The sequence below is a fragment of the Oncorhynchus mykiss genome, chromosome 25, assembly GCF_013265735.2.
Source record: "Oncorhynchus mykiss isolate Arlee chromosome 25, USDA_OmykA_1.1, whole genome shotgun sequence".
Lineage (NCBI taxonomy): Eukaryota > Metazoa > Chordata > Actinopteri > Salmoniformes > Salmonidae > Oncorhynchus > Oncorhynchus mykiss.
Genome location: NC_048589.1, coordinates 17,267,281 through 17,291,361, shown reverse-complemented (window position 1 = coordinate 17,291,361; position 24,081 = coordinate 17,267,281). Strand labels below are relative to the sequence as shown.

General features: G+C 43.8%; 2 protein-coding genes across 3 annotated transcripts in view; one reads left to right on the top strand and one right to left on the bottom strand.

Moving 5' to 3' along the window:
- The window catches only part of LOC110505461 (TOG array regulator of axonemal microtubules protein 1), a 37,077-nt gene extending 20,234 nt beyond the window's left edge, over positions 1-16,843 (top strand). Inside the window, exons 3-22 of the mRNA XM_021584691.2 lie at positions 1,522-1,650; positions 1,739-1,981; positions 2,079-2,368; positions 2,924-3,141; positions 3,319-3,419; positions 3,510-3,671; positions 3,807-3,872; positions 4,872-5,041; positions 5,203-5,374; positions 5,518-5,748; positions 8,185-8,308; positions 8,523-8,628; positions 8,910-9,145; positions 9,328-9,486; positions 9,593-9,719; positions 10,306-10,421; positions 10,829-11,009; positions 14,861-15,080; positions 15,193-15,279; positions 15,604-16,843. Coding sequence (XP_021440366.2) covers positions 1,522-1,650; positions 1,739-1,981; positions 2,079-2,368; positions 2,924-3,141; positions 3,319-3,419; positions 3,510-3,671; positions 3,807-3,872; positions 4,872-5,041; positions 5,203-5,374; positions 5,518-5,748; positions 8,185-8,308; positions 8,523-8,628; positions 8,910-9,145; positions 9,328-9,486; positions 9,593-9,719; positions 10,306-10,421; positions 10,829-11,009; positions 14,861-15,080; positions 15,193-15,279; positions 15,604-15,863 — 3,398 coding nt within the window. The 3' untranslated portion in view covers positions 15,864-16,843. The remainder of the gene's footprint in view (positions 1-1,521; positions 1,651-1,738; positions 1,982-2,078; positions 2,369-2,923; positions 3,142-3,318; positions 3,420-3,509; positions 3,672-3,806; positions 3,873-4,871; positions 5,042-5,202; positions 5,375-5,517; positions 5,749-8,184; positions 8,309-8,522; positions 8,629-8,909; positions 9,146-9,327; positions 9,487-9,592; positions 9,720-10,305; positions 10,422-10,828; positions 11,010-14,860; positions 15,081-15,192; positions 15,280-15,603) is intronic.
- Positions 16,844-17,112: 269 nt separating this feature from the next.
- ccdc28b (coiled-coil domain containing 28B) lies at positions 17,113-23,484 on the bottom strand. 2 transcript variants are annotated; one of them, XM_036963129.1, is made up of 6 exons: positions 23,249-23,484; positions 21,172-21,472; positions 20,872-21,041; positions 20,555-20,709; positions 19,438-19,460; positions 17,113-19,300 (listed from the first exon to the last, which is right to left on the bottom strand). In XM_036963129.1, exons 2-6 carry the CDS (start codon positions 21,408-21,410, stop codon positions 19,246-19,248), a joined length of 642 nt encoding a protein of 213 aa, XP_036819024.1. In that variant the 5' UTR covers positions 21,411-21,472; positions 23,249-23,484; the 3' UTR covers positions 17,113-19,245. The 2 variants fall into 2 exon arrangements, with proteins under 2 accessions (XP_036819024.1, XP_021440368.1); XM_021584693.2 differs by having other exon boundaries at positions 23,244-23,483.
- Between the last annotated feature and the right edge of the window lie 597 nt (positions 23,485-24,081).

The following is a 24,081-nucleotide window of genomic DNA, read 5'->3' as shown; positions in this document are numbered from 1 at the left end:
GACCTTTAAGAAATGCAATTGGTTGGTGGATATAATGTGTAAAATCTTTGATGGGCTGATGTAAAATGTATTGCAAGGAATAATCACTGTCAGCTGGTGAGGTTAACCTGGCACACGCTAGCCCTATGCTATATGATGGGATCAGCTACAATGTAGAGTTCAATCACATGCAACTACGTCGACTGTTGTAACCGGCTGACGCGCATTTTCAGACCGAGGTCCTGGTTCAAATTAAACGTTTTCTAATGTTCGCGAGTATGGACCCAATGTGATCAAATACATACATTTTCTGTTCACTGTAGACAAAGGAGAATATATGAGGTATTAATTGTGAGGGAGGAAGGCCAGTAAAGTGGATGAAAGCAATAGAGTTGGCTACAATGATTTATTAAAGTTCCCCCACTTTGCAGTCACAGTTGATTTGTGGTCACGTCCACCAACCTGTCAGAGGCTTCCTTCCCATTGCAGTCAACTAGCCCACTGTTGACTTGGCCAGGAGAAAAGCTCTCAAAGGAAGGAAAGGACCAGACTAGGTGGGGAAGCCAACTGAGATAATACAGCAGATACTGTGTCATGAACATGGTCTCTTCTCAAGCGGGGATGCTAGCGATGTTAGGTATTAAATTGCAAGTATCTTGGTGTGCAACTTTTATCAAGATACCTTACAGTGAGGGAACCTGTGGCAGGAGAATAAGATACAAGCCACTTTAGGGGTATGGAATGTATGATTGGTTGATTTGGACATAATAAGTACTGCTCTGATAAAACTTATCCCCACCTCCACTGCCTTGACTACCGGTACACATATGTAATCTTGACACAATTCTGAATGTAATCCTCAATGTGAAGACTACAATTGTATCAGGTGCATTGGGAATTTGAATTGAGTCCATGTACCAAAATATTGTACAAGACTTTGCTAAAGTAGCCTTCAAAAATGTTCAATAATTCTGCTCTGTTTTCTGCTTTTACAGCATGCAGTGGAATACAAAAACGGCTAGATTCTATGCTGAATTGTGTGTGGGAGTGTTTTGTGGTGGGAGTGTGTGCGAACCGCTATGTAGCCAATATTTAAAAGAGCAGCCTGTGCTCACAGGCAAGACTGGACTTGACTCTCTTTTTTCTGGAGGCCGCAGAACACGCCGGAAACTTACCACCCAGTATGAACAAATAGTCTCTAAAAAATCTCCCCCGCCCTTATGCTGCTCTCTCATGAAAGCTGTTTCCCATCGTTACTGAAAAAATGGGGTTGTCAATGCATGATTTAACTAAACTCTGACTTAGCCAAAGGTATTAAACCTAGACTAAATCATTTATCAAATTAAACAAACTTGGATCAGTTTACATTCTCCTGTCAGCCACTGGGCTCACAGGTTAGCCTGACCTCCGCTTTAGCTGACCGTATCACTTTGAAGCTTAACATGAGTTGCTGAAGCCACCAACAATAAGTCATCACACTGTATTGATAGAGAATAGATAATGGTTATGAGGTACAGTAATAGCTGATTCGTTGTCCTCCAGGTTCTGCAGAGCCCAATAAGCCCCTGTCCTCTAGAAGGAGGGAATCCCCCGGACGATTGAGAAGGAGTGGGAGCCTTGACTTGGACCCTGACATCTTCAAATCGACCAACTTCTCTGACACAGAGGGAGGTGAGGAAGTCTTTACTCTGCTCAGCCTATGTGCCTTCTACAGAACGCAGTTTCATTGAAAGGTAACTGAAGGATCTTTGTGTTGCAGTGGTACACAAGGCCCGTCTCCTCCCCGGGACCCCTGGCGTGGAGCGCACGTTCTCCCTCCCCTCGGCCCAGGGCACCTTTCTACTGCCCTCCTACCCTCTGGCTACACTCCCCGGGGGCCTGCCGACCCCAACACTGTCCCGCCGTCACGCTGAATCCTCACTGTCTATGTCCAACACCTGGCCCAACAAGAGAGAGAGCAGCCCCCACAGACTAGACCCCAGCTCCTGGAAAGACATATCAAGTATGGGTCTGGTATCTACTGCATATTATTGGGTAGATCCTGGTCATCATGTTATTTAGTTGAGGCATATTGTTGAGTGCGCTCTTTGTCCCCACAGGTGACTTCTCATCCAGCAGGTGTTCTCCACGGCCTCTCCGTGCCTCTCTGGTGAGCTCCTCGTCCGCCTCGTCTTTCCGGCAGGCTCTGAGTGGGACGCGGACCGTGTTGCCTGTTTCCCGGTCTCCAGGCCTTCCCCTGCCAGAGCGGGGCCAGTCTCAGAATGGCCAGCAGTTCAATCCTCCAGCTCCATCCAGCCTGCAGGACCACCTGTCTGAGAGGAACCTGGACCTGGATCAATTCAGCCTGCAGGACCAAGATCAGGAAGATGACAACCTGGACCGGCAGGAGGTTAGGATCACTGTTTTACACACGGCTCTGCTTTTTATTTTATTTAACCTTTATTTAACTAGGCAAGTCAGTTAAGAACAAATTCTTATTTTCAATGACGGCCTAGGAACAGTGGGTTAACTGCCTTGTTCAGGGGCAGAACGACAGATTTTTACCTCGTCGGCTCGGGGATTCGATCTTGCAACCTTTCGGTTAGTAGTCCAACGCTCTAACCACATAGTGAAGTCTCCAGCTGAATGTAGCTAGGACACTGTCTGAAAGCTGCCATCTTGCCATCAGAGATTTATTCATAGCTGTACCCATAACTCTGGATACCTCAGTGCTGGAAGATGGAATGTGGATCATGCTTTCCCTTTATTAGTACAGCGGTGGTGAAATGGGTCATATTTGCTGACTAAGTATCTGTGTGGTAATGTTAGTGCTGGGTAAAGAGACTTGATATCTACGTTGTCATGGATATACACCCCTGCATAAAATAGTATCTGTATTCACAGCACACTCTCACCTTGCTCTCAGGTTACTGATGAGCTAATGTGTTGTTGTTGTTATTTACAGATGCTGAACTCTCTGCGCTCCCTGCGCTGCAGTGCAGCTAAGAAGAAGGCCAAGGTGAGTCTGAGTGGCTCAGACCATGACCCAGATAGCCCTGACTCAGCCATGAAACTGGAGCTGGCTCTGGACTCCCCCTCTCAAACCTCCCCCACTGTCACCAGCCCAGCTAGCAAGAGCGTCTACTCACCCCCAAACTCTACCCTCAACAGCACCAAAACCAGGTACATTCCACTAGATTCTAAGTAGGCTGTAAGTTGAACCAAATGAGATCCAATTTCAAGAATAATGGGGGGGCAAAGGGGTCAAGCTGTGATATTCACGCCTTCAAGTAGACACACACCAAGGTCTGATAGATATGATATCCCTTCTGTTGAATCACCTCTGACCTCTGTCAGCAGCCCTGGGAATTCTGCCTCCTCTTCAGCAAAGCCTCACATTGCTAGACTGCCTTCTGCTAAGCTGAGGTCTTCTGTCTCCATGGACGCCAGTGCCCTTCAAGGTACAGTGAGGATTTGACGTATAAAAGGATCTCTCTGATTAGTGTTGTTTCTGTTGCTGTAATAGTGTGTTTGTGTGTTTTCTTCACTAGGCTTTGATAAAATCATACCTGAAGTAAGTGTGATTGGTCAAAGAGTCCCGTACTCGAATGGACCTATGGAACCTGAGGAAGAGGACCGGACTAGAGAATACTCTCCACCCCCAACTAGACCAGCCCTCCGGCAGCCAGTCGAAGCCCTGAGGTCTGCCAAAGGTCAGTCACTGCAAGGTGGTCTGCTCCATTAAGGCATATTACTCTCTTTAAATGATGGGTATTTTTCTATATGTTTTTCCATATGTTTCAGTGGCTTGTTTAAAAATAAATCTGATATTCTTCTCTGTTCCTCAGGGTCCCAGATCTACAGCAACAGGAACTCACCACTCACTGACATGCCTGAAGGTGTGGTTGGCAGAGGTCAGTCCTTAACTGTCTCCTTTTATTTTACGACTCTGTGCCATTGTTCAGATGTCCATGATGTCCAATACTGTGTTCTTAGGTTATGGTGTTCTGGCTCAGGGCTGTGTTTAAAGGAAACCTCCACCCAAAAACCATATTTTGGTATTTGCTTCATTAGTCCATTGTTGATATAGTCCCAAAATGTTTTCCATATCAGCAATCAAGTTTTAAAGATGTATAACTTTCAAAATACAGAAATACAGCCAGTATGATGCATTTTGCATCATATGATGCTGCGTTTTGCATCATATAAAATGACTCAAATGTAGAATATGATGCAAAATGGATCATACTGGCTGTATTTCTATATTTTGAAAGTTATAGATCTTGAACAATTGATTGCTGACATGCAAGGCCCTGCCTGGGGGCCACACAGTATTCGGGACCAGTCAAATAATTGTTTGGATTAACTCTTGTAGTTGGCAATACACTTAGCTTTGGCACAGTAACAGATGGAAAGACTTGCAGAGGAGAGAGTGCATCATATTTTGGAAGTCATCACTGCTTACAGTATTCTGTAGCTATATAAATGCATTGTACTGCTCAAGGTTTCAACTTTGTATTTATTATGGATCCCCACTAGGTAGTGCCAAGGCAACAGCGACTCTTTATGGGGTCCAGACGTATTAAGGCAGTTACATGCAATTAAAAACACTATATTACATTTCAGATTTCACACCACATTAAGTGTGTGCCCTCAGTCCACTACTCGACTACAACACAACATCCATGTGTACGTGTGTGTATAGTGCATATGTTATCACATGTCTGTGCCTGTGTCTCTTCACTGTTCCATAAGGTGTATTTTAGTTTTTTAAATCAGATTTCACTGCTTGCGTGAGTTACTTGATGTCGAATAGAGTTCCATGTAGTCATATGGAACTTTGCTGAATAACGGTTTCAATGAAAACATTAGCTTGAGCGCTCTTGAATCTTCCTCACTTCCCCCCTCTGCAGGAGTGTTTGGCTTGGTGATTCTGTCCAGCCGTCCAGGCGTTGCCATGTCGATGGAGCAGGGCGACTGTATGACCAGGCTGCACAGTGACCCTCCAACTGGCATCTACAGCCATGCTGTCCTCAGCCACCACCTGGACCCCGACGACAGCCCAGACGCAGAGGAGGCCAGGGTGAGCAGATCCACCATACTGTACATACACCAGCAACAACCTCTGCGACTACATTTCCCATTTGGTATTATAGATTGAGAGAAAATGTCCCTCTACCACTGCTACCAGTCAGTTACACCTGTGACATGTATTTGGCTGGAGTGCTGTGTGTTTGTCTGCAGGAAAAGGTGAGAACGTCTAGGTTTGCGCGGAACAAGGTGAGGCAGCAAGGATTGGCGCAGCAGGAGGGCCAGCCTGCCCTGGGAGATCGTCAGAAAGCTGACAGGATGCGCTTGCGCCTCAGACAGGGGCAAAATGACGTGGCTACAGAGGATACAGCAGCCATTTCCAAAGGTCCAATGTATTTTCCTTAACCCTCCAATACTATTCATAAACCTAGTACAGGGTTTCCCTTGATACACTGGCTTTTGTAATGTTGCCAAATGTTGTCATGTGCTTGTGGTTCATCTCTACAGTGTTTGTTCTTCTCCTAACAGACTTGCATCTGAACGGTAGCATAGTGACGTCCACCAAGGCTGACTCTCTACCAGACGAGTGTCCAATCAGCCCTGCCAGCCCCCAGGGACCCCAGAGCCCTATTAAATGTTTCAGCCCCCCCCACCAGCCTAGCCCCCCCACGGTCCCTCCCAACCCCAGGAGCACCATGGCCCGCCTGAGGAGGGCTCCCAGTTTCAGCAATACACAGCCATCCCTCTCACACAGCTCAGGTCAGCAGAACAGTCTGGCAGTCATCATATAATCTCTACCTCTTTGCAGTTATAAGGTGGCGCCACACTGTTTTTCATCATAGCATTAAATACCGAACTGTATGTTCTGTGACGTCTCATTCAGTAGGGCAACTTAATGGTACTTTTTTAACATGGTGGGTAGATGAATCAGTCAACACATCATATGTCACTCTAAAGAGGTTTAGTGCACTACTAATTAGCCCATCACAGCTCCAACTGTAGCCGAGCTTGGCAACAGTAGATTAGATGTTCTCTTAGATAATGGAGTGCACAGCTTCTATTAATACGTCTCCTGCCACACACGCTGCTTCATTTAGCCAGTGACTGTAATGTAACAATAGAGGGGTAATGTAACACTCAGCTGTGTGTTGTTGTCACTGTTGTGGCTTACAGTGCCTTCAGAAAGTATTCACACCCCATAATTCTTTCCACGTTTTGTTGTGTCACTGGCCTGCACACATTACCCTATAATGTCAAAGTGGAATTATGTTTTTAGAAATGAAAAGCTGAAATGTCTTTGGTCAATAAGTATTCAACCACTTTGTTATGGCAAGCCTAAATATGTTGTTTCTGTTTGCAATAAGGCCCTAAAAAAACAAAACTGTGGCAAAGAAATTTACTTTACTGTATGTCCTGAAGCGTTATGTTTGGGGCAAATCTAACACATCACTGAGTACCACTCTTCACATTTTCAATTATGGTGGTGACTGCATCATGTTATGGGTATGCTTGTCATCGGCAAGGACTAGGGAGTTTTGTTTTAGGATAAAAATAAATGGAATAGAGCTAAGCACAGGCAAAATCCTACAGGAAAACCTGGTTGTCTGCTTTCCAACAGACACTGGGAGACAAATTCACCTTTTAGCAGGACAATAACCTAAAACACAAGGCCAAATACACACTGGAGTTGCTCACCAAGATTACTTTGAATGAACATGACAATGATCAACAACCAACTTGACAGAGCTTGAAGAATTTTTTAAATATTGTACAATCCAGGTATCAAAAGCTCTTAGAGACTTAACCAGTAAGACAAAGCTGTAATCGCTGCCAATGGTGCTTCTACAAAGTATTTACTCGGGGTGTGAATACTTATGCAACTTAGATATTTCTGTATTTAATTTTCAATAAATGTGCAAACATTTCTAAAAATATGTTTTCACTTTGTCATTATGGGCTATTAAGTGTATAATTCAATTGAATCCATTTTGAATTCAGGCTGTAACACAACAAAAGTGTGGAATAAGTCAAGGGGTGTGAATACTTTCTGAAGGCACTGTAGATATTGCTCTCGAGTGGCGCAGCGGTCTACGGTGTCACTATAGACCCTGGTTCGATCCCGGGCTGTATCACAACCGGCTGTGAACGGGAGTCAATTGGCCCAGCGTCTTACGGGTTAGTGGAGGGTTTGACTGGGGTAGGCCGTCATTGTAAATAAGAATTTGTTCTTAACTGACTTGCCTAGTTAAATAAAAGGATTTACAGTGCATTCAGAAAGTATTCAGACCCCTTGACTTTTTCCACATTTTGTTACATTAAAGCCTTATTCTAAAATTGATTAAATGAAAATAATTCTACACACAATACCCCATAATGCCAAGTCAAAAACAGGTTTTTGGAAAATAAAAAATAGATACCTTATTTACATAAGTATTCAGACCCTTTGCTATGAGACTCGAAATTGAGCTCAGGTGCATCCTGTTTCCATTGATCATCCTTGAGATGATTACCTGCATGTCAAAAACCAAGCCATGAGGTCGAAGGAATTGTCTGTAGAGCTCCAAGACTGGATTGTGTTGAGGCACAGATTTGGGGAAGGGCACCAATACATTTCTGCAGCATTGAAGGTTCCCAAGAAGACAGTGGCCTCCATCATTCTTAAATGGAAGAAGTTTGGAACCACCAAGACTCTTCCTAGAGCTGGCTGCCCGACCAAACTGAGCAAAGAAGAAAGAAGAAAGGCCTTGGTCAGGGAGGTGACCAAGAACCCGATGGTCACTCTGAAAGAGTTCCTTTGTGGAGATTGGAGAACCATCTCTGCAGCACTCCACCAATAAGGCCTTTATGGTTGTGGCCAGACGGAAGCCACTCCTCAGTAAAAGTCACATGACAGCCTGCTTGGAGTTTACCAAAAGGCACCTAGCATCATACCCAAGAAGACTGTAATCGCTGCCAAAGGTTCTTCAACAAAGTACTGAGTAAAGGGTCTGAATACCTATGTAAATGTGATATTCAGTTTATATATTTTTTATTCTTTTACCTGTTTTTCATTTTTCTTTATGGGCTGTTGTGTGTAGATTGATGTGGGTGGGGGGGACTATTTAATCCATTATAGAATAAGACTGTAACATAAGAACATGTGGAAAAAGTCCATTATAATTGTGTTGTATTTAATTATGTGGTTGTGTCCTCCAGATGAGTTGTCCCCAGGCACTCCCAGCCAGAAGAGTGACCTGACAGAGCAGCCTGAACTACAGCCGTTCTCTAAACCTGAGCTAGCACTGACACAGAGCTTCAAACTCCTCAACTCAGACGACTGGTGAGCTTTATTCTTCATTTGGATCCCTATTCGCTGACGTTTTAGCAACCGCTAAACCTCCTGAGATCCAACTGAACCTCGGCGCCAGCGTTTAACCCCATACATAGACATTGTCTAGTCAGACCCAACGTCAAATGTTCATTTATCATTTTTGGATGCCTATAAGCAATAGATTGGATTTTCTCAATTTCTATTTCTAAATGTTTTAATGAAGGGAGAAGAAGATTGAGGGCCTGACCTTTCTCCGTGGTCTGACGCTGTACCATTCAGACGTACTGCGGAACAGACTGCATGACGTCTGTCTCGCACTCATCCAAGAGGTACGACCACGACTCCTCATTCTTTTAGTCTTAAATAAATGTTAATGTCCAGTCCATTTACCTGGGGACCCTCATCCAATCTATTTTCTTCCTTCTAATCATAAGCTCAGCCTCAATCAATTGAGTACAGGGTGGTCCTTGTAGACTCTAGCCGTTTGATGACTGATTTTTCCTGCGTCCTGATGAGGAAATGTGACCATTCAAGCCCTTGGTGAGATGGCTGAAGAAAAAATGATCTAGCTGATTCAATATCATCATCATCCGAGTGTATTGCTCCCCAGGTGAGGAACCTTCGGTCGGGTGTGTCCCGTGTTGCTGTTGGGGCGATGGGGGAGCTGTACACCGCACTACAGAAGGGGATGGACCAGGAGCTGGAGGCCACTGCCAAGGCTCTGCTGCAGAAGGCTGGGGAGTCCAATGCCTTCATCAGGCAGGATGTGGACGCAGCGCTGGACAGCATGGTGCAACATTGCACCCCCACCCGCAGCCTCAACGCCCTGCTCACCAGCGGCCTCAGGTCAGACAGACACTCACTGTCACCAACTAGCACACTCAGCAGTTCAGCAGCAGTCCTTGAAATATATCCTTTGCTTGAAGATATTTAATCTTATCATGCTTGTATCTTATCATTAAATTGGGCCATTAGGCTTTATTTTCTGTGGTGCTTATCACATCCCTGATATTGTCTCTTGTGAACAGTCACCTGAACTCAGTGGTGAGGAAGTGCGCAGGTCATCACATGGTCAACCTGATGGAGAACATTGGCGCTGCCCGCCTCCTATCTGGAGGGAAAGACCTCACTGACCGAATCCTACCTGCCATCATCAAGCTGTCACAAGACTCCTCCCAGGAAGCTAGGTAGGGAGGGAATTTAGTTTAAAACCAATGTATGTCTGTTTTAATGCTAGTAAGTGTGTCTGTTATCAATAGAATAAGTGGCATTGTTTGAGGCTGTTCTTCTTAGGTACCAGGGACGCCGGATGCTGCTGTTTCTGTCATTACACCCTGATTTTGATAAGATGTTGGAGAAATATATCCCTGCCAAAGACCTGGCTCCCATCAGAGACACTGTTTTCATTCTGAAGACTAAGGTACAGAACACCGTCTAACTGAGAAGGTGTGTGTGTGACTGTTATGAGTCATTCCTGTCGATTTCTGTCTCCCCCTGCTGGGGGCTTGCATTTTAAGACAAGGCACTTTTACTTTATGGTCCAATGCAGCCATTCTTATCTCAATATGAAATAATTTCTGGGGAACAATTACTGTGATTTGTTTTCAATTAAAATGGTAAAAAAGAAACAAAAATAGCTTCTTAGCAAAGAGCAATTTCTCAAGCAAGAATTGTGCTAGGACTGTCTGGGAGTGGTCTGAGTGGGGAGGGGATAACTAGCTAGAGAGGTTTGGAACTCTTTTTCTTGTTGGTCTTTTCACTAATTTACTACCAGGCCAAAACGCCATCCCACCAAAACAGGCAGTTTTTTTTCAAACAGCTCTTACACAAAAAGGACATTATCATAATTTTCACAATTTCACAGTATTATTCCAACCTTATAGGGTGGAAATATACTGTATATAAAACACAGGAAAATCAAGTTTTTGACTGCACTGGGCCTTTAAAGAAACAGTGGTTACATGTGTGTGATCCATGAGTTACATGTATGTTAATGTGGTCTGAAGGGCCTGGGAGAGATGCCCCAGGACACCCCGTCAGGCAGGGGCCGGCGTTCCCTCCCTGGCAGTGGCACAGTTAGGGCCTCATCTCTCAGCAGGGAACCCCTCAAAGTGGTCAACAGGTGGGCCAACACAACAACACTAACTGAAATGTGTAGCACGTCAGTCTCATCAAGTTTGCACCCCTAGTATACTGAACTGTTATGGTTAAAGCCATGGCTAGCTTTGCTGTTTGTCCATGCATTAGCACAGTTTTGCCAATGTACAGTACCAGTCAAAAGTTTGGACACACCTACTCATTCAAGGGTTTTCTTAATATATGTTGATTTGTTTAACACTTTTCTGGTTACTACATGATTCCATTTGTGTTTATTTCATATTTTCGATGTCTTCACAATTATTCTACAATGTAAAAAATACAAAAACCCTTGAATGAGTAGGTGTGTCTAAACTGTTGACTGGTACTGTATGTACAGTGTGTCAGTGAGAACTCCTCTCCATGACTTACCTACTGTTTGTGTATCTGCAGGGAGTCTGGGCAGTACAGCGGCAGACCTCAAGCTCACAGCATTGCAGACAAGACGGAGTACATCAAGCAGCTCACAGCTCTGCTGGGTTCAAAGGACTTCAGAGAGCGCATCAAGGGCATCGACCAGCTAGTGGTGGACTGCGAGCACAACCCCAACATAGTTATCGGCAGCATCTTTCCGGTAACTGACGTCATCTGAACAAAACCAGATATTCTTTAGCCTTATAATATATACTAGTGGTTCGCGGGTCAGATGTTTGTTTGCCCGCAATTGCTAATAACCCAGCCTCAACCGCCCGACTACATGTGAGAATGGGACAATCTGAGGCCCAAACCCGCTAATATGGAAAATGCGCTGTAGGCCACAATCAGAGTCATAGACGTGGAGCTTACAGTTAGGCCCTAAAGCTTAGACTTACGCACTAATACCAGATAGACTAAAATAATTCAATAAAAATCTCAAAGTTCCCTATAGATATAAATTGCTCAACAATTATAGCTACATTTAAAGTTTTTTTTTTAAGGCAGGGCTTGACATGAACTGTTTTTACTTGTCCAGAAGATAAAAGGTTCTGTAACAACATTGCCCCTTGGAAGCTCTCCTGGAGGATGGCTACAATTACAACCAAATACTTTTTATGTTTTTATAAAATAATTCCCTCCTGGGAGCGAAACTAAGTGCGTCCCCATCATCGCTGGGATAATAAATATGGATATGGTTCAAAACAAACTCTGGGATAACAGATTCAGAATTCGTGCAACCACTGCACACTTTTTTTTTTAAAGCATTGAGGCTGATGCAACAGATCAGACCGTTTTTCTCAAAAATGCGTACATAGACCACTGCACCACTCTGGAGGCCCATTGACGATGTTATACCCACAGCAACGATTAACACATTCCCAAACCAGAAACTGTGGATTGATGGCAGCATTCGCGCGAAACTGAAAGCGCAAACCACTGCTTTTAACCAGGGCAATGTGACCGGAAACAGGACCGAATACAAACAGTGTAGCTATTCCACCTGCAAGGCAATCAAACAAGCTAAGTGTCAGTATAGAGACAAAGTAGAGTCGCAATTCAACGGCTCAGACAAAAGAGGTATGTGGCAGGGTCTACAGTCAATCACAGATTACAAAAAGAAAACCAGCCCCGTCGCGGACCAGGATGTCTTGCTCCCAGACAGACTAAATAACTTTTTTGCTCGCTTTGAGGACAATACAGTGTCACTGACATGGCCCGCTACCAAAACCTGCGAACTCTCCTTCACTGCAGCCGACGTAAGTAAAACATTTAAACGTGTTAACCCTCGCAAGGCTAAAGGCCCAGACGGCATCCCTAGCCACGTGCTCAGAGCATGCGCAGACCAGCTGGCTGGTGTGTTTACAGACATATTCAATCAATCCTTATCCCAGTCTGCTGTTCCCACATGCTTCAAGAGGGACACCATTGTTCCTGTTCCCAAGAAAGCTAAGGTAACTAAGCTAAACGACTACCGCTCTGTAGCATTCACTTCCGTCATCATGAAGTGCTTTGAGAGACTAGTCAAGGACCATATCCACCCTACCTGACACCCTAGACCTACTCCAATTTGCTTACCGCCCCAATAGGTCCACAGACGACGCAATCGCAACCACACTGCATACGGCCCTAACCCACCTGGACAAGAGGAATACCTATGTGAGAATGCTGTTCATCGACTACAGCTCAGCATTTAACACCATAGTACCCTCCAAACTCGTCATCAAGCTCGAGACCCTGGGTCTCGACCCCGCCCTGTGCAACTGGGTACTGGACTTCCTGATGGGCCGTCCCCAGGTGGTGAGGGTAGGTAACAACATCTCCACCCTGCTGATCCTCAACACTGGGGCCCCACAAGGGAGCTTTCTGAGCCCTCTCCTGTACTCCCTGTTCACCCACGACTGCGTGGCCATGCACGCCTCCAACTCAATCATCAAGTTTGTAGACGACACTACAGTGGTAGGCTTGATTACCAACAACGATGAGACGGACTACAGGGAGGAGGTGAGGGCCCTCGGAGTGTGGTGTCAGGAAAATAACCTCACACTTAACGTCAACAAAACAAAAGAGATGATTGTGGACTTCAGGAAACAGCAGAGGGAGCACCCCCCTATCCACATCGACGGGACAGTAGTGAGTTTTAAGTTCCTCGGCATACACATCACAGACTAATTGAATTGGTCCACCCACACAGACAGTATTGTGAAGAAGGCGCAGCAGCGCCTCTTCAACCTTAAGACAAATTTCTACAGCCTCCTGTCACTGAAAGCACTCACAAACTTCTACAGATGCACAATCGAGAGCATCCTGTCGGGCTGTATCACCGCCTGGTACGGCAACTGCTCCGCCCACAAAGGCTCTCCAGAGGGTAGTGAGGTCTGCATCACCGGGGGCAAATTACCTGCCCTCCAGGACACCTACACCACCCAATGTCACAGGAAGGCCATAAAGATCATCAAGGACAACAACCACCCGAGCCACTGCCTGTTCACCCCGCTATCATCCAGAAGGCGAGGTCAGTACAGGTGTATCAAAGCAGGGACCGAGAGACTGAAAAACAGCTTCTATCTCAAGGCCATCAGACTGTTAAACAGCCACCACTAACATTGAGTGCCTGCTGCCAACATACTGACTCAACTCCAGCCACTTTAATAATGGAAATTGTTGTAAAAAATGTATCACTAGCCACTTTAAACAATGCCACTTAATAAATAATGTTTACATACCCTACATTACTCATCTCATATGTATATACTGTACTCGATACCATCTACTGCATCTTGCCTATGCCGTTCTGTACCATCACTCATTCATATATCTTTATGTACATATTCTTTATCCCTTTACACTTGTGTGTATAAGGTAGTAGTTGTGGAATTGTTAGGTTACATTACTTGTTGGTTATTACTGCATTGTCGGAACTAGAAGCACAAGCATTTCGCTACACTCGCATTAACATCTGCTAACCATGTGTATGTGACAAATAAAATGTGATTTGATTTTGATTTATGGCACTGCATCGCAGTTGCTAGTTGTGCCACTAGAGATACTGGTTCGAGTCCAGGCTCTTTCGCAGCCGGCCGTGACCTGGGAGGCCCATGGGGCAGCGCATAATTGTCCCAGCTTCGTCTAGGTTTGGGGAGGGTTTGGCCGGCAGGGATGCCCTTGTCCCATCGTGCTCTAGCGACTCCTGTGCCGGGCTTGGCGCATGCACGCTGACGCGGTCGCCAGGTGTACGGTGTTTACTCCGACACATTGGGGCGGCTGGCTTCTGGGTTAGGCAGGCATTGTGTCAAGAAGCAGTGCGGCTTGGTTGGGTCGTGTTTCGGAGGACGTATGGCTCTCGACCTTCGCCTCTCCCAAGTCCGTACGGGAGTTGCAGCGATGAGGCAAGACTGTAACTACCAATTGGATACCACAAAAAAGGTATTAAAAGTAAATTAAATTTTAAAAACAATGCGCAGATGGCTCAAATGTTCCAAAATGCAATTAACGGGAAAACATCATTCTCAGTAGCGCACTGCACGGAGCTAGTGGTTTCATCTTTTCCGAGATGAAAAGATCCGTTAGATTTAAGAAAGAGGGGAGATCTAAAGGTGCACCAACTAGCATGGGTTACTAATATGACAAGGATCATGACCTTTTTCATGTCCATTCAGACAATTTAAATATATATTCTTCTTTTCCAACATTTTCTTTGAGGTCAAGCGTTTCGAGCCCTGCTTGTCTTTATTCAACCCGTCCGCCACCCGTCCGCCTTTCATCCACACAATATTCCATGACCCTAAATCTGCCCACCTCGCAGATATAACTGCAGAGACTGCAGGTTATGAATCAACCAGCGCTCATTATTATATACCCTAAGCTGCCATTTGCCGAAGTCCTCTGACTATCACAAAGAATACTAGCTATAACTTTTATTGACCAAATATAAACCATGCAAATGCCCCTAGATAAGAGGACCTATGTAAGTAGGTCATAATTGAATCTATAGTAATGCTTCTCTCCCAGGTGTTTGATGCCTTTAAGGCCAGACTGCAGGAGTCCAACAGTAAAGTCAACTTGTTCGCTCTGGAGTCTCTGCAGAAGATCATCACTGTGATGAAGGATAACCTGGCCCAGGTAGTCTACATCCTGGTACCGGCCATCGTGGACAATCACCTCAACTCCAAGAACAACGCAATCTACAGCGCTGCCATTGGAGCCATCCATGCACTCATCCAAAACCTTGGTAGGTGTCTGATGATGTTTGAGATCACATCATCTAGTTTAAGGTTCCATGCGAGGCTGGAACGTAGCTGAGAGGATGACCAGCTCTGACTTGTCCTTTACTTTGTTCACAGATAAAACCCTCCTCCTCCAGCCTTTCTGCAGCAAGGCCCAGTTCCTGAGTGGCAAGGCTAAAGTGGATCTCATAGAGAAGGTTGCAGGTATTTTCACTGAAACAATTTGCTTGAGATAAATCCCTTTAGCAACCTAGGTTCTGTAGATGATACTTTGTAAACTTCATTGGATTTTTAACATTTGGATTAGGATCTGAGTTTACAACAGCTGCTAAGCAACAGTGCAATGGCAACTGTCTTTCTGCCTGCCCTCCAAGGAGTCTTTAGCTTCTTACAAGGAGGGAGAAACGGATGTGTCAGTGCCATATGCTCTCAGCATTTCATAAGCTCCTTGTTACGTGTTTGCTCCCCCCCCCCCACTTCCCTTCCTCCCCCCACTTCTCTTCCCTCCTCCTCTGGCCTGTCTTTCAGATCTGGTGACAGAGCTATATCCTCGTAAGCCTCAGGTGGTGGAACAGAAGGCGTTACCCCTGCTGTGGCACCTCCTGGGCACATCCAGCCACAGTGGCACCGTCCACGGCCGGGGTGGGAGTGTGCGGGGGGCCACTTCCAACCTGTGCCAAGCCCTTTACACCCACATGGGGCCTGGGCTGGCAGAGTGCGCCGCCTCCCAGGATGCCAATGTCCACAAGGGCCTCAACGAGTTCCTGAGGACCCTCCCCTCCCCCTGAAGGCCCCTCAGAAATCACAACCTTCAAAACACAACCAAACCCCCCTAGACAGAAGAACAGAAACACTGACCTTACTTGAAGACAGAGATGTTCTGCATTTCTAGTAGTGCCTGCACTTTTTTTTTACGTTACAGAGTATAGAAAGTCCTTTAAGATGAGAGCCCTTAAATCAACTCTCTTCTCAGCAAGTTAGGGTATTCTTCAATAAAGGAGCGCAGGCAGGCTTCAGCTGTTGGCATCAGGTCTTATTCTCAACAACCTGCTCTCTTTGCACTTTGAAGAAGTCGCTCACTGTCATTATAGTTGTCGTCATGTACATTGCATTGGATGTACCGTAATATGATTGTCGCTGTTTATGAATCTTATTGTACGCAAATCGGAGACAACATTACCAAGAATGTACCATTGAAATGCACAAAAAGGAAACGGGACCGAAATATGTATATTTTTGCTGTTTCATTAAATGTAATATGTGATATTTCTAAGATGTCTTATGCAGTTGTTTTAAAGATTTGTCAGTGAAGATTAATGATTACAAATGACTTTTGTTTAGCTCAGATGTGTGATTGCACAGTATTAGCCTAATGTTTATGCTGTACAATGTTGCCGTTTGTAAGTCCTATTGGGACAGTTTGTTGAAGTGGTGTTGTGACGTCTTATTTTTTTGTTTTATGACCAAAGTGTACGGACAGGGAATCAAAAAATAATAATAATCTTAAAGATTATATATGTACACTGATGCCTAAATCAACTTTGGATAATAAACCAACAATACTGGGTGGGTATAACGTTGAAACCATTTAGCTTTAAACTAACGATTGATACAGAGACAGTGAAGCCCAGGTCTGTGATTCTGTTTCAGTATAGTGCCAGTCTTGAAGTAGCTTTTCACAATTGTGTTTATAAATGATATTGAACTTGTTTATTAATGAGAGGAAAGACTGAGATTTATATATAAATAAAGTGTTTATTTCTGTAAACTAAGTGCTCCAGTTGGTTTAATTCTAATGCCTAAAAATGAGTGAGAACAACTTAATTGAGAGGAAAACCACTTGCCTGCTGATACTATCATTGTAATGCGTCAGTGTGGTTGGCCTTGTTGCCTCGTGTCCCCCAAAGGGAAAAAAAAAGAGGATAATGTGTGTGCCTGGTCTTTAACAATCTTGAGGAAGATGGCGCTGTAAGGTAAGTATCTATTTCAATCACTACATGCAAGACTGAGCATCTGAGTCAGTTAAAACAAGACTACTGTCACTGATTTGCTTTTATTTACAAGTAAATAAATACAATTAGTTTTGCAGGGGTTAAATGACAAAGTTAGGGCCCTGTGTTTTGGGCTTTCATGTCACATGACCTAGATTTTAACCTTTATTTTAAGCATTTTAATGAGCACCACACCAAAAATGTAAGCAATTGTCTAAGGATGGTGCTGGACCATCTGACATAAAAAGAAAATGGGACCTTTTGTTAAATCTTTAAAAAATCCAGGGGTGTAGTAATTACATCGATTCGTTTTGCAACAAAACCATTTACTCCAAACGGAACATGCAAACTAGAGTTTCTATTGGACAGGTAGGTACCTCCCCGTTTTATTCCGTTTGGTTCTTAAACAGTAAACTATTTATGTAATGAATACACCCCTGGTCATGTGACAAAATTGCGCAAAACACAGGGCTTTAATAGCAAAGCAAAAGACAAGATTGTATAAAATGTCAAGTTCCTTGAGACGGTAGTTCTCATTGACAGATATGTAACAGGGTCCTAGTAGTCAGAAGCTACAGTTCTTATAGGACTCAGGTCCAGGCCATATTGGAAAAAGAGGTAGGCTTGGCAAGGTGAAGTAAAACAAAGGTGTTGTATCTTACACTTCTAATGGACCAAAGAAAGTTACTCTCTGGTCCCATACACACTACATGCAGAACTTTTAAAACCAATGACACATTAATCATCTTAGAAATGAGTATATGATCTAGGCATACTAGTTTGGTTTAGAGTTTAGCAACTTGTATGAAAATCACAGCAAATGGAGAGCAGCTGCCTTGTGAAAATGATGGTTATTGGTTTCTAACATGAAGAGTTTAAACTACTTTGCAAAAATTAAGTCCCAAAATGACCTGACTAGTACAACACTCTTTGGACTCAACCCGAGACATACTGCATAATGTTCTTTCAATGTAGTATCTTGCAGTGTGTGTGTTTATGCATGTTTCTACAACATGTTCTCTGCATACACATGCATCAGATGTTCACACCCACAATTTCATTTTACATCTCCCATTCGTGGATAAGGGTAAATAGCCATGGCCTAAATGTTTGTCCATCCGTTTTACAGCATTGCAGTGGCTGGTTGGGCTGGCTTGTGCTTTGGAGGGTTGCTGCTGCTACTGCTGAGCCTCAAATGCCTGAATATTCTAAGCTAAGGCAGCTCAGTGCCAACGCAGAGCCAGCAAGTTTCATTATATCTTGGTTGAACAATTTCTTGACATAGCTGTGAGAAAATGTCCAGTTTGAGAAACTACAAGGACATGTTCAGACTGTAGTAATCCATTTTAGACATTAGCTCACATATTTAAATTTCACCAAAACATACAATTTATATCTCACACTGTTCAAGTACTCTCTTCTGCTTTATAAAGCATAAAAGATTTACAAACATTGTATTTCTAACCACCACATCCAGTGTGTCCCTCCTAATCATAAATGTTTTGCTAGAAGGTTTTAAAATCAGGGCGAACATCCCAAGGTGCTGAGCTGACCCACAGTGACTGACAACATGGGCTAACATGTTATTTCTGCTACAGTTGATTATATGGCTGTGTACATATATTTAGCAATCAAAGATATATAATGATGTCCTTCATTTCGGTAAAGACATGATCATATGACAATGAATGAGAAAATGCACAATATCAATGCCTGACATTACAGCAAATGTTCTCCTTTATATTATAAAGTATGTGTGCCTCTGAAACAGGGAGTTGGATAAAGATGGTGGATATCTTGTCTCCTTTACAGATGTTTACACACACACACATAACAACCGGATTCATTAGCGTACCCTGCCACTGCACTCTATACAAGTATAAGTTCAAAGGCTATTCTTGAACTTTCGGAATACTCCTTGACAAAAGATGTAGGCTAAAGCACAGTGCAATAACTAAAATAAGCAGAACTTGTGCTATGAATGTGGAGTATTTATCGCTAGATCACAGTTGATGTGCTTGACAGTTGACACCTGATTGAATCAATCATATACAAATCATGATCTAACCAGGGGCTTTATATGGCCCAGTTTTGGTGCTAAGGCAGTTGGATCAATATCATGGCAACCTTTCCTTGTCGTTGTGGGAAGATGAGCAATCTGTCATCCTGATCTGCCTTGTCAAGGTCCAGACGTCTTGGGCAGATCCTGGTTTTCAGCCAGGTGTAGTTTTTGTCTGGACACAGGTACATTAAGGATCCAACACAGACACATTAAGGATTTAAGCTAAATATAGATGATTCCAAGCCGGTGTTTTCCCAGGTGAGCCAGGTGAATCCCAGAGATTATGAGACAACTTTTAGAAAAGGATACATTGAGCTGCTGAGTTCCTCCAGCTGAAGGGGAAATAAAGAACATGATCAGATTATGTAGTCCCACGTTGAGGTAATCGGAGTCAAAATTCATTAGACGGAAGCATAGACTTACACAACAATAGCCTACAGAATGTTAGATCAATACTCAACATCATTTCACCACATCAATCATTGTATCACTGTTAGTAAGCCCTAAATAAACCAAAATTATTAAATTAAATTCTTCTAGCTAATCTACACAGTGAAAAGTAATTTCACAGCCCATCTGTTTTGCTGCTACATTATTCTCTGCTGCTATGGCTACAGAGTATTCTTGGCACCCATATCTCTAATGAACTGAAGGGCTTTCACACCACCCTCACACATACCACAGCAATTCCCCCCCAGCACAAATACCACACCACAGCAGTGGATGCTAGAAATCAAACTAACAATTGACACATTTGACATTTTGGGCCGAAGGTCAAATTGTCTCTGGTCTGTCGTTCTCAATGTTTGCTGCCTCTCCACAGCCAACTACTGTGTACCTGGATAGTATGTGAAAAGCATGCATTATTAATTAGCACATCTTTGGACTAGATGTTGTCCAAAAGACAGCAGTGTGCTGGAGGGAAAATATGACTCAAGAGCATCTGCTTAGGATGTAAACAATGTATGGGAATAACCATATTCTGCATATTTAAAAACAGCATGTAAATAACCATTGCACTTGACTACAGTGTGGCTCAATATGACCCTACCCACTGGGCACAGACTTCAGGTCAACGTCTAGTTTCGATGTACATTTGATTGCATTTACAACTAACGTGGAATTCATTGTGAAATCAACAAAACGTGTCACGTCATTGGATTTGGGTTAAACGTTTGTTGAAAAATAGACTAAATTCCCATGCGTTAATTACTTTCCCCCCCAAATCCAATCAGTTTCCACGTTGATTCAACGTCATCACATCACATTTTTTGTTGTTGAAATTATGTGTAAACAATGTTGATTCAACCTGTTTTAGCCCAATGGATTATGTTCTGGGTAAGGACATAAATGTGGTGAGCTGTGTGCTACAGTGTGAGTAAATCATGAATTGAGTACTGTAGAGAGTGTTATGTTAGGTGCTTACATTGCAGAGCAGGTGCTCCAGGTTGTGGTCAGAGGCACACTTCCTCTTGTCCTCTGACAGCTCCTCCACATGGCTGTCCAGACTGAAGTGTAGCCGTGCAAGCTTCTCCTGCATTTCACGCACATGCTCCAGCTGCTCAAAGGAGCAAACCTTCCCTGAGAGGACACAGCAAGCGTCATTCACACCTTTATATATCTGTCGACGGGACATAACTTTCTACGTGACCACGGTACTATGGCACAATGTCAAACAAATGGCTGTATTTCCACTGCGTAACTGTGTCTCAGTATTTTCTGGGTGGTCCATAATCATCTTACCAAAAGCCTGCAGTTTTCCGGAGTGGAAGTCATTGAGCAGGTTGAGGAGGCCTCCCTCCATCTCTCTCACATCAGACACATCCGTGAGGAATGAGTGCTGCAGCGGGGAGGACTGGGCCATCTTACTGGGCCCTGCTGGCTGGGGAGCCCTGGCCTTCTCCTTGTGAGGCCTGGTGAAGACAGACCAGACAACAGGAAATAACAGTAAACAGAACCTTTACATTAATCCAACCTCCAATATACATTTTGTCAATCCAACTCATTTGACTCATTAAAGTAGACATTGTGACTGTTACAAACCTTGTGGTCTTTGGTGGAGCTGCTACGACCACACTGAGCACATCTTTGGACTGTCCTACTGCCCCAATGGACCTCTTGAACTTGCCTCTGTTTTTGGGGGAGGGGGGTTGGGGGAGGCCAAGGGAGAAGGTGGCACTCTTACTGGAGGGTAGGACTGAGAGCTTACGGGGGTTGACCGGGGGGGGAGGGGGCTGGGGTAGAGACACCTTGGGGCTCCGCTTCTTACGCTTGTCCTCCATGGCTTGTTAGTGTGAAGTCCTCTGGGTAAGATGAGTGGACCCTGCCTGAGCTTCAGGACGTCCTGTAACAACAATAACGGTAGGAAGTCAGGCGCTAGCACTTCCACTCCCTGACAGGACTGGAGAGGGCTTGGAGGATACACAAGGTCTTAGCTAAGGAAATGCATGTTAAGTATAATGCATAACAGTTTCTCCATTGGTTGTAAGCTAGGAACATGTAAAATCATGACTAAGCCGCCAAAGGGAAAGAGTGAACCACCACCCAACAACAGATATTTTACTTGGTAGACCTGCTAAATGTCAAATTGATGGCCTCCTGAGTGGTGCAGTGGTCTAAGGCTACTAGAGATTCTGGGTTCGAGTCCAGGCTCTGTCGCAGCCGGAGACCCATGGGGCGGTGCACAATTTGCCCAGCATCGTCCGGGTTGGTTGAGGGTTTTGCCGGCAGGGCTGTCCATGTCCCATCGCGCAATAGCGACTCCTGTGGCGGGCCGGGCACGGTGCACGGTGACACGGTTGCCAGGTGTATGTGTTTCTTCCAGTGCATTGGTGCAGCTGGCTTCGGGTTAAGTGGGCATTGTGTCAAGAAGCAGTGCGGCTTGGTTGGGTTGTGTTTCGGAGGACGCATGGCTCTCGACCTTTGTCTCTACCGAGTCCGTACGTACGGGTGTTGCAGCCATGAAACAAGACAAACTGCCAATTGCACAGCATAAAATTTAGGAGAAAAAGGGGTAAAAAAAACATCTAATAAAGTCAAATTGATGAAATTCTCTCATTTCAAATGGTAGCACTTGCTGTATCTTGAATACTACCAGGCTGCTAAATTGAAGCAGCCTCTTATCACCGACACAAGATACTCTGGCAAACAACAAAGGGGTTCACTGCAGGAGAATTCATGGCTGGATGGCTGCCGGGGTGAATGTACCCAACCTAATATTCTCAAATATTCATCATTTTGACTAGCTTTGTGAATGTTCAAGGTGAACAAAGTCACACATCCAGGCAATACTACAGGCTTAATGGTAAAAACATCAAATGATGAGGATTCATTTTAGAACATCTGTCCCTGTGTAATAAGCCTGTGTGAAACAGTTCCCCTGAGGTATTTTTAGAATGCATCATGTCCTTGTAATTGGTCTGACAACACATTGCAAACAAGTCTTTCAACTGATGTAGCTGAACACACGTGGACCATCAATCATATTGGCAAAAATGACAGAAGTTATGTTCACAACTTTATATTACTTGGGAGTGATTAGTGAGATTGTAGACCTACATTTCACTGTTACCAATACGATTTTTAATTTCAAGAAATCAGATGAATATATACATGTGTGCATCCCACAAACACATTGCTTTACATATATTAAAATATATTTAATTTAATGAAAAAGGTTTTTAACCGATGGCTGCACGGGCAAGAGATAATGACAGTGGATTGGACCAGAGACGTGTTTATTCTAGGACGTTGATGCGCACGGTTCTTCTTTTTATAGCCTAGCCCAAATAGAACATCTCATATCCGGTTGTTGTATTATAATGGTTAATTCATTATTATTTCATACAGTGAATAATGAAAAGCGATACAGAATAGGCTATAGTCATCCTCATCTGAACTTAAATCAATGGACTACTGTGGTCCAAAGATGGCCACTAACCCACACAGTCAACTTGATCCACCACTAAGCTGTGCAATAAATAAATCCACTCGCAATAATGTAAACTACAAGACAAAAAAAGCGCATTATATCAAACATATCAATGGCGTATTTGCAGTAAACCATGTAAATGACATGAACAAATGCGTCTATCAGAAGACAATAGATCACTTACCGAGTGTATTACGCACGAAAAATCTGTCAAACGAACACCGCGTCCCTTTCCCCTGAAGAATGTTTATCATCTCATACACATCTTCTTCATAACGTTTGATTAATTGAAAAAATAATACGAGTAGTGGACAACAGCCACATAGAAAACGCTAAATAAAATCCCAGACGCGGCAATGGAGCTCACTCACCACGGAGCTATACGTCTTTATCCTGCACTTAAAGGGCCAGACACAACATTTCTTCCACTGGGATATGATCCAATGAACGGGAACATGCACTATAATTGTCCCATCACAACAAGTCTGAGTGGTCATGCTCATGGATGGAGAGTGCAAGCCAGATAATTTAGGTCCCATGAGCACGTTGTTGAAAGATGCTAAAGTGCATTCAATGCGGCTCTGTCAGGTGGACCTGCTTGCCAAGATAAAAAGGGATGTATAGAAGATTCTTTTGAAAGATAGCATTGGAAAAATACCAATACTTGAGAACAATGCCACCAGCCTGGAGTGGGTTTAGGCCCCTAGTAAAATGTTTCATTTTTCACAAGTTATTAGCAGCTTTACAGCCATGTCTTCTGTGAATAGGCACATTTTTAAATAATGAGAAACAATATAGCTGTGATATAGCTGTGATATTGACACATTCTAAATGTTAATAATCATTCTTTGATTATATTGAAATACTCTATATCCAATATCTATATTGAAAAATAAATTATATTGACATTGTTGGTGAAAATAAATTAATAGATAAATAAATGAATAGAGTTGTAGGTGTGGTAAGGAGCCCTCTAGTGGGAAAGAGAAGACATCAGACAACATGGGTCAACACAACAGTTC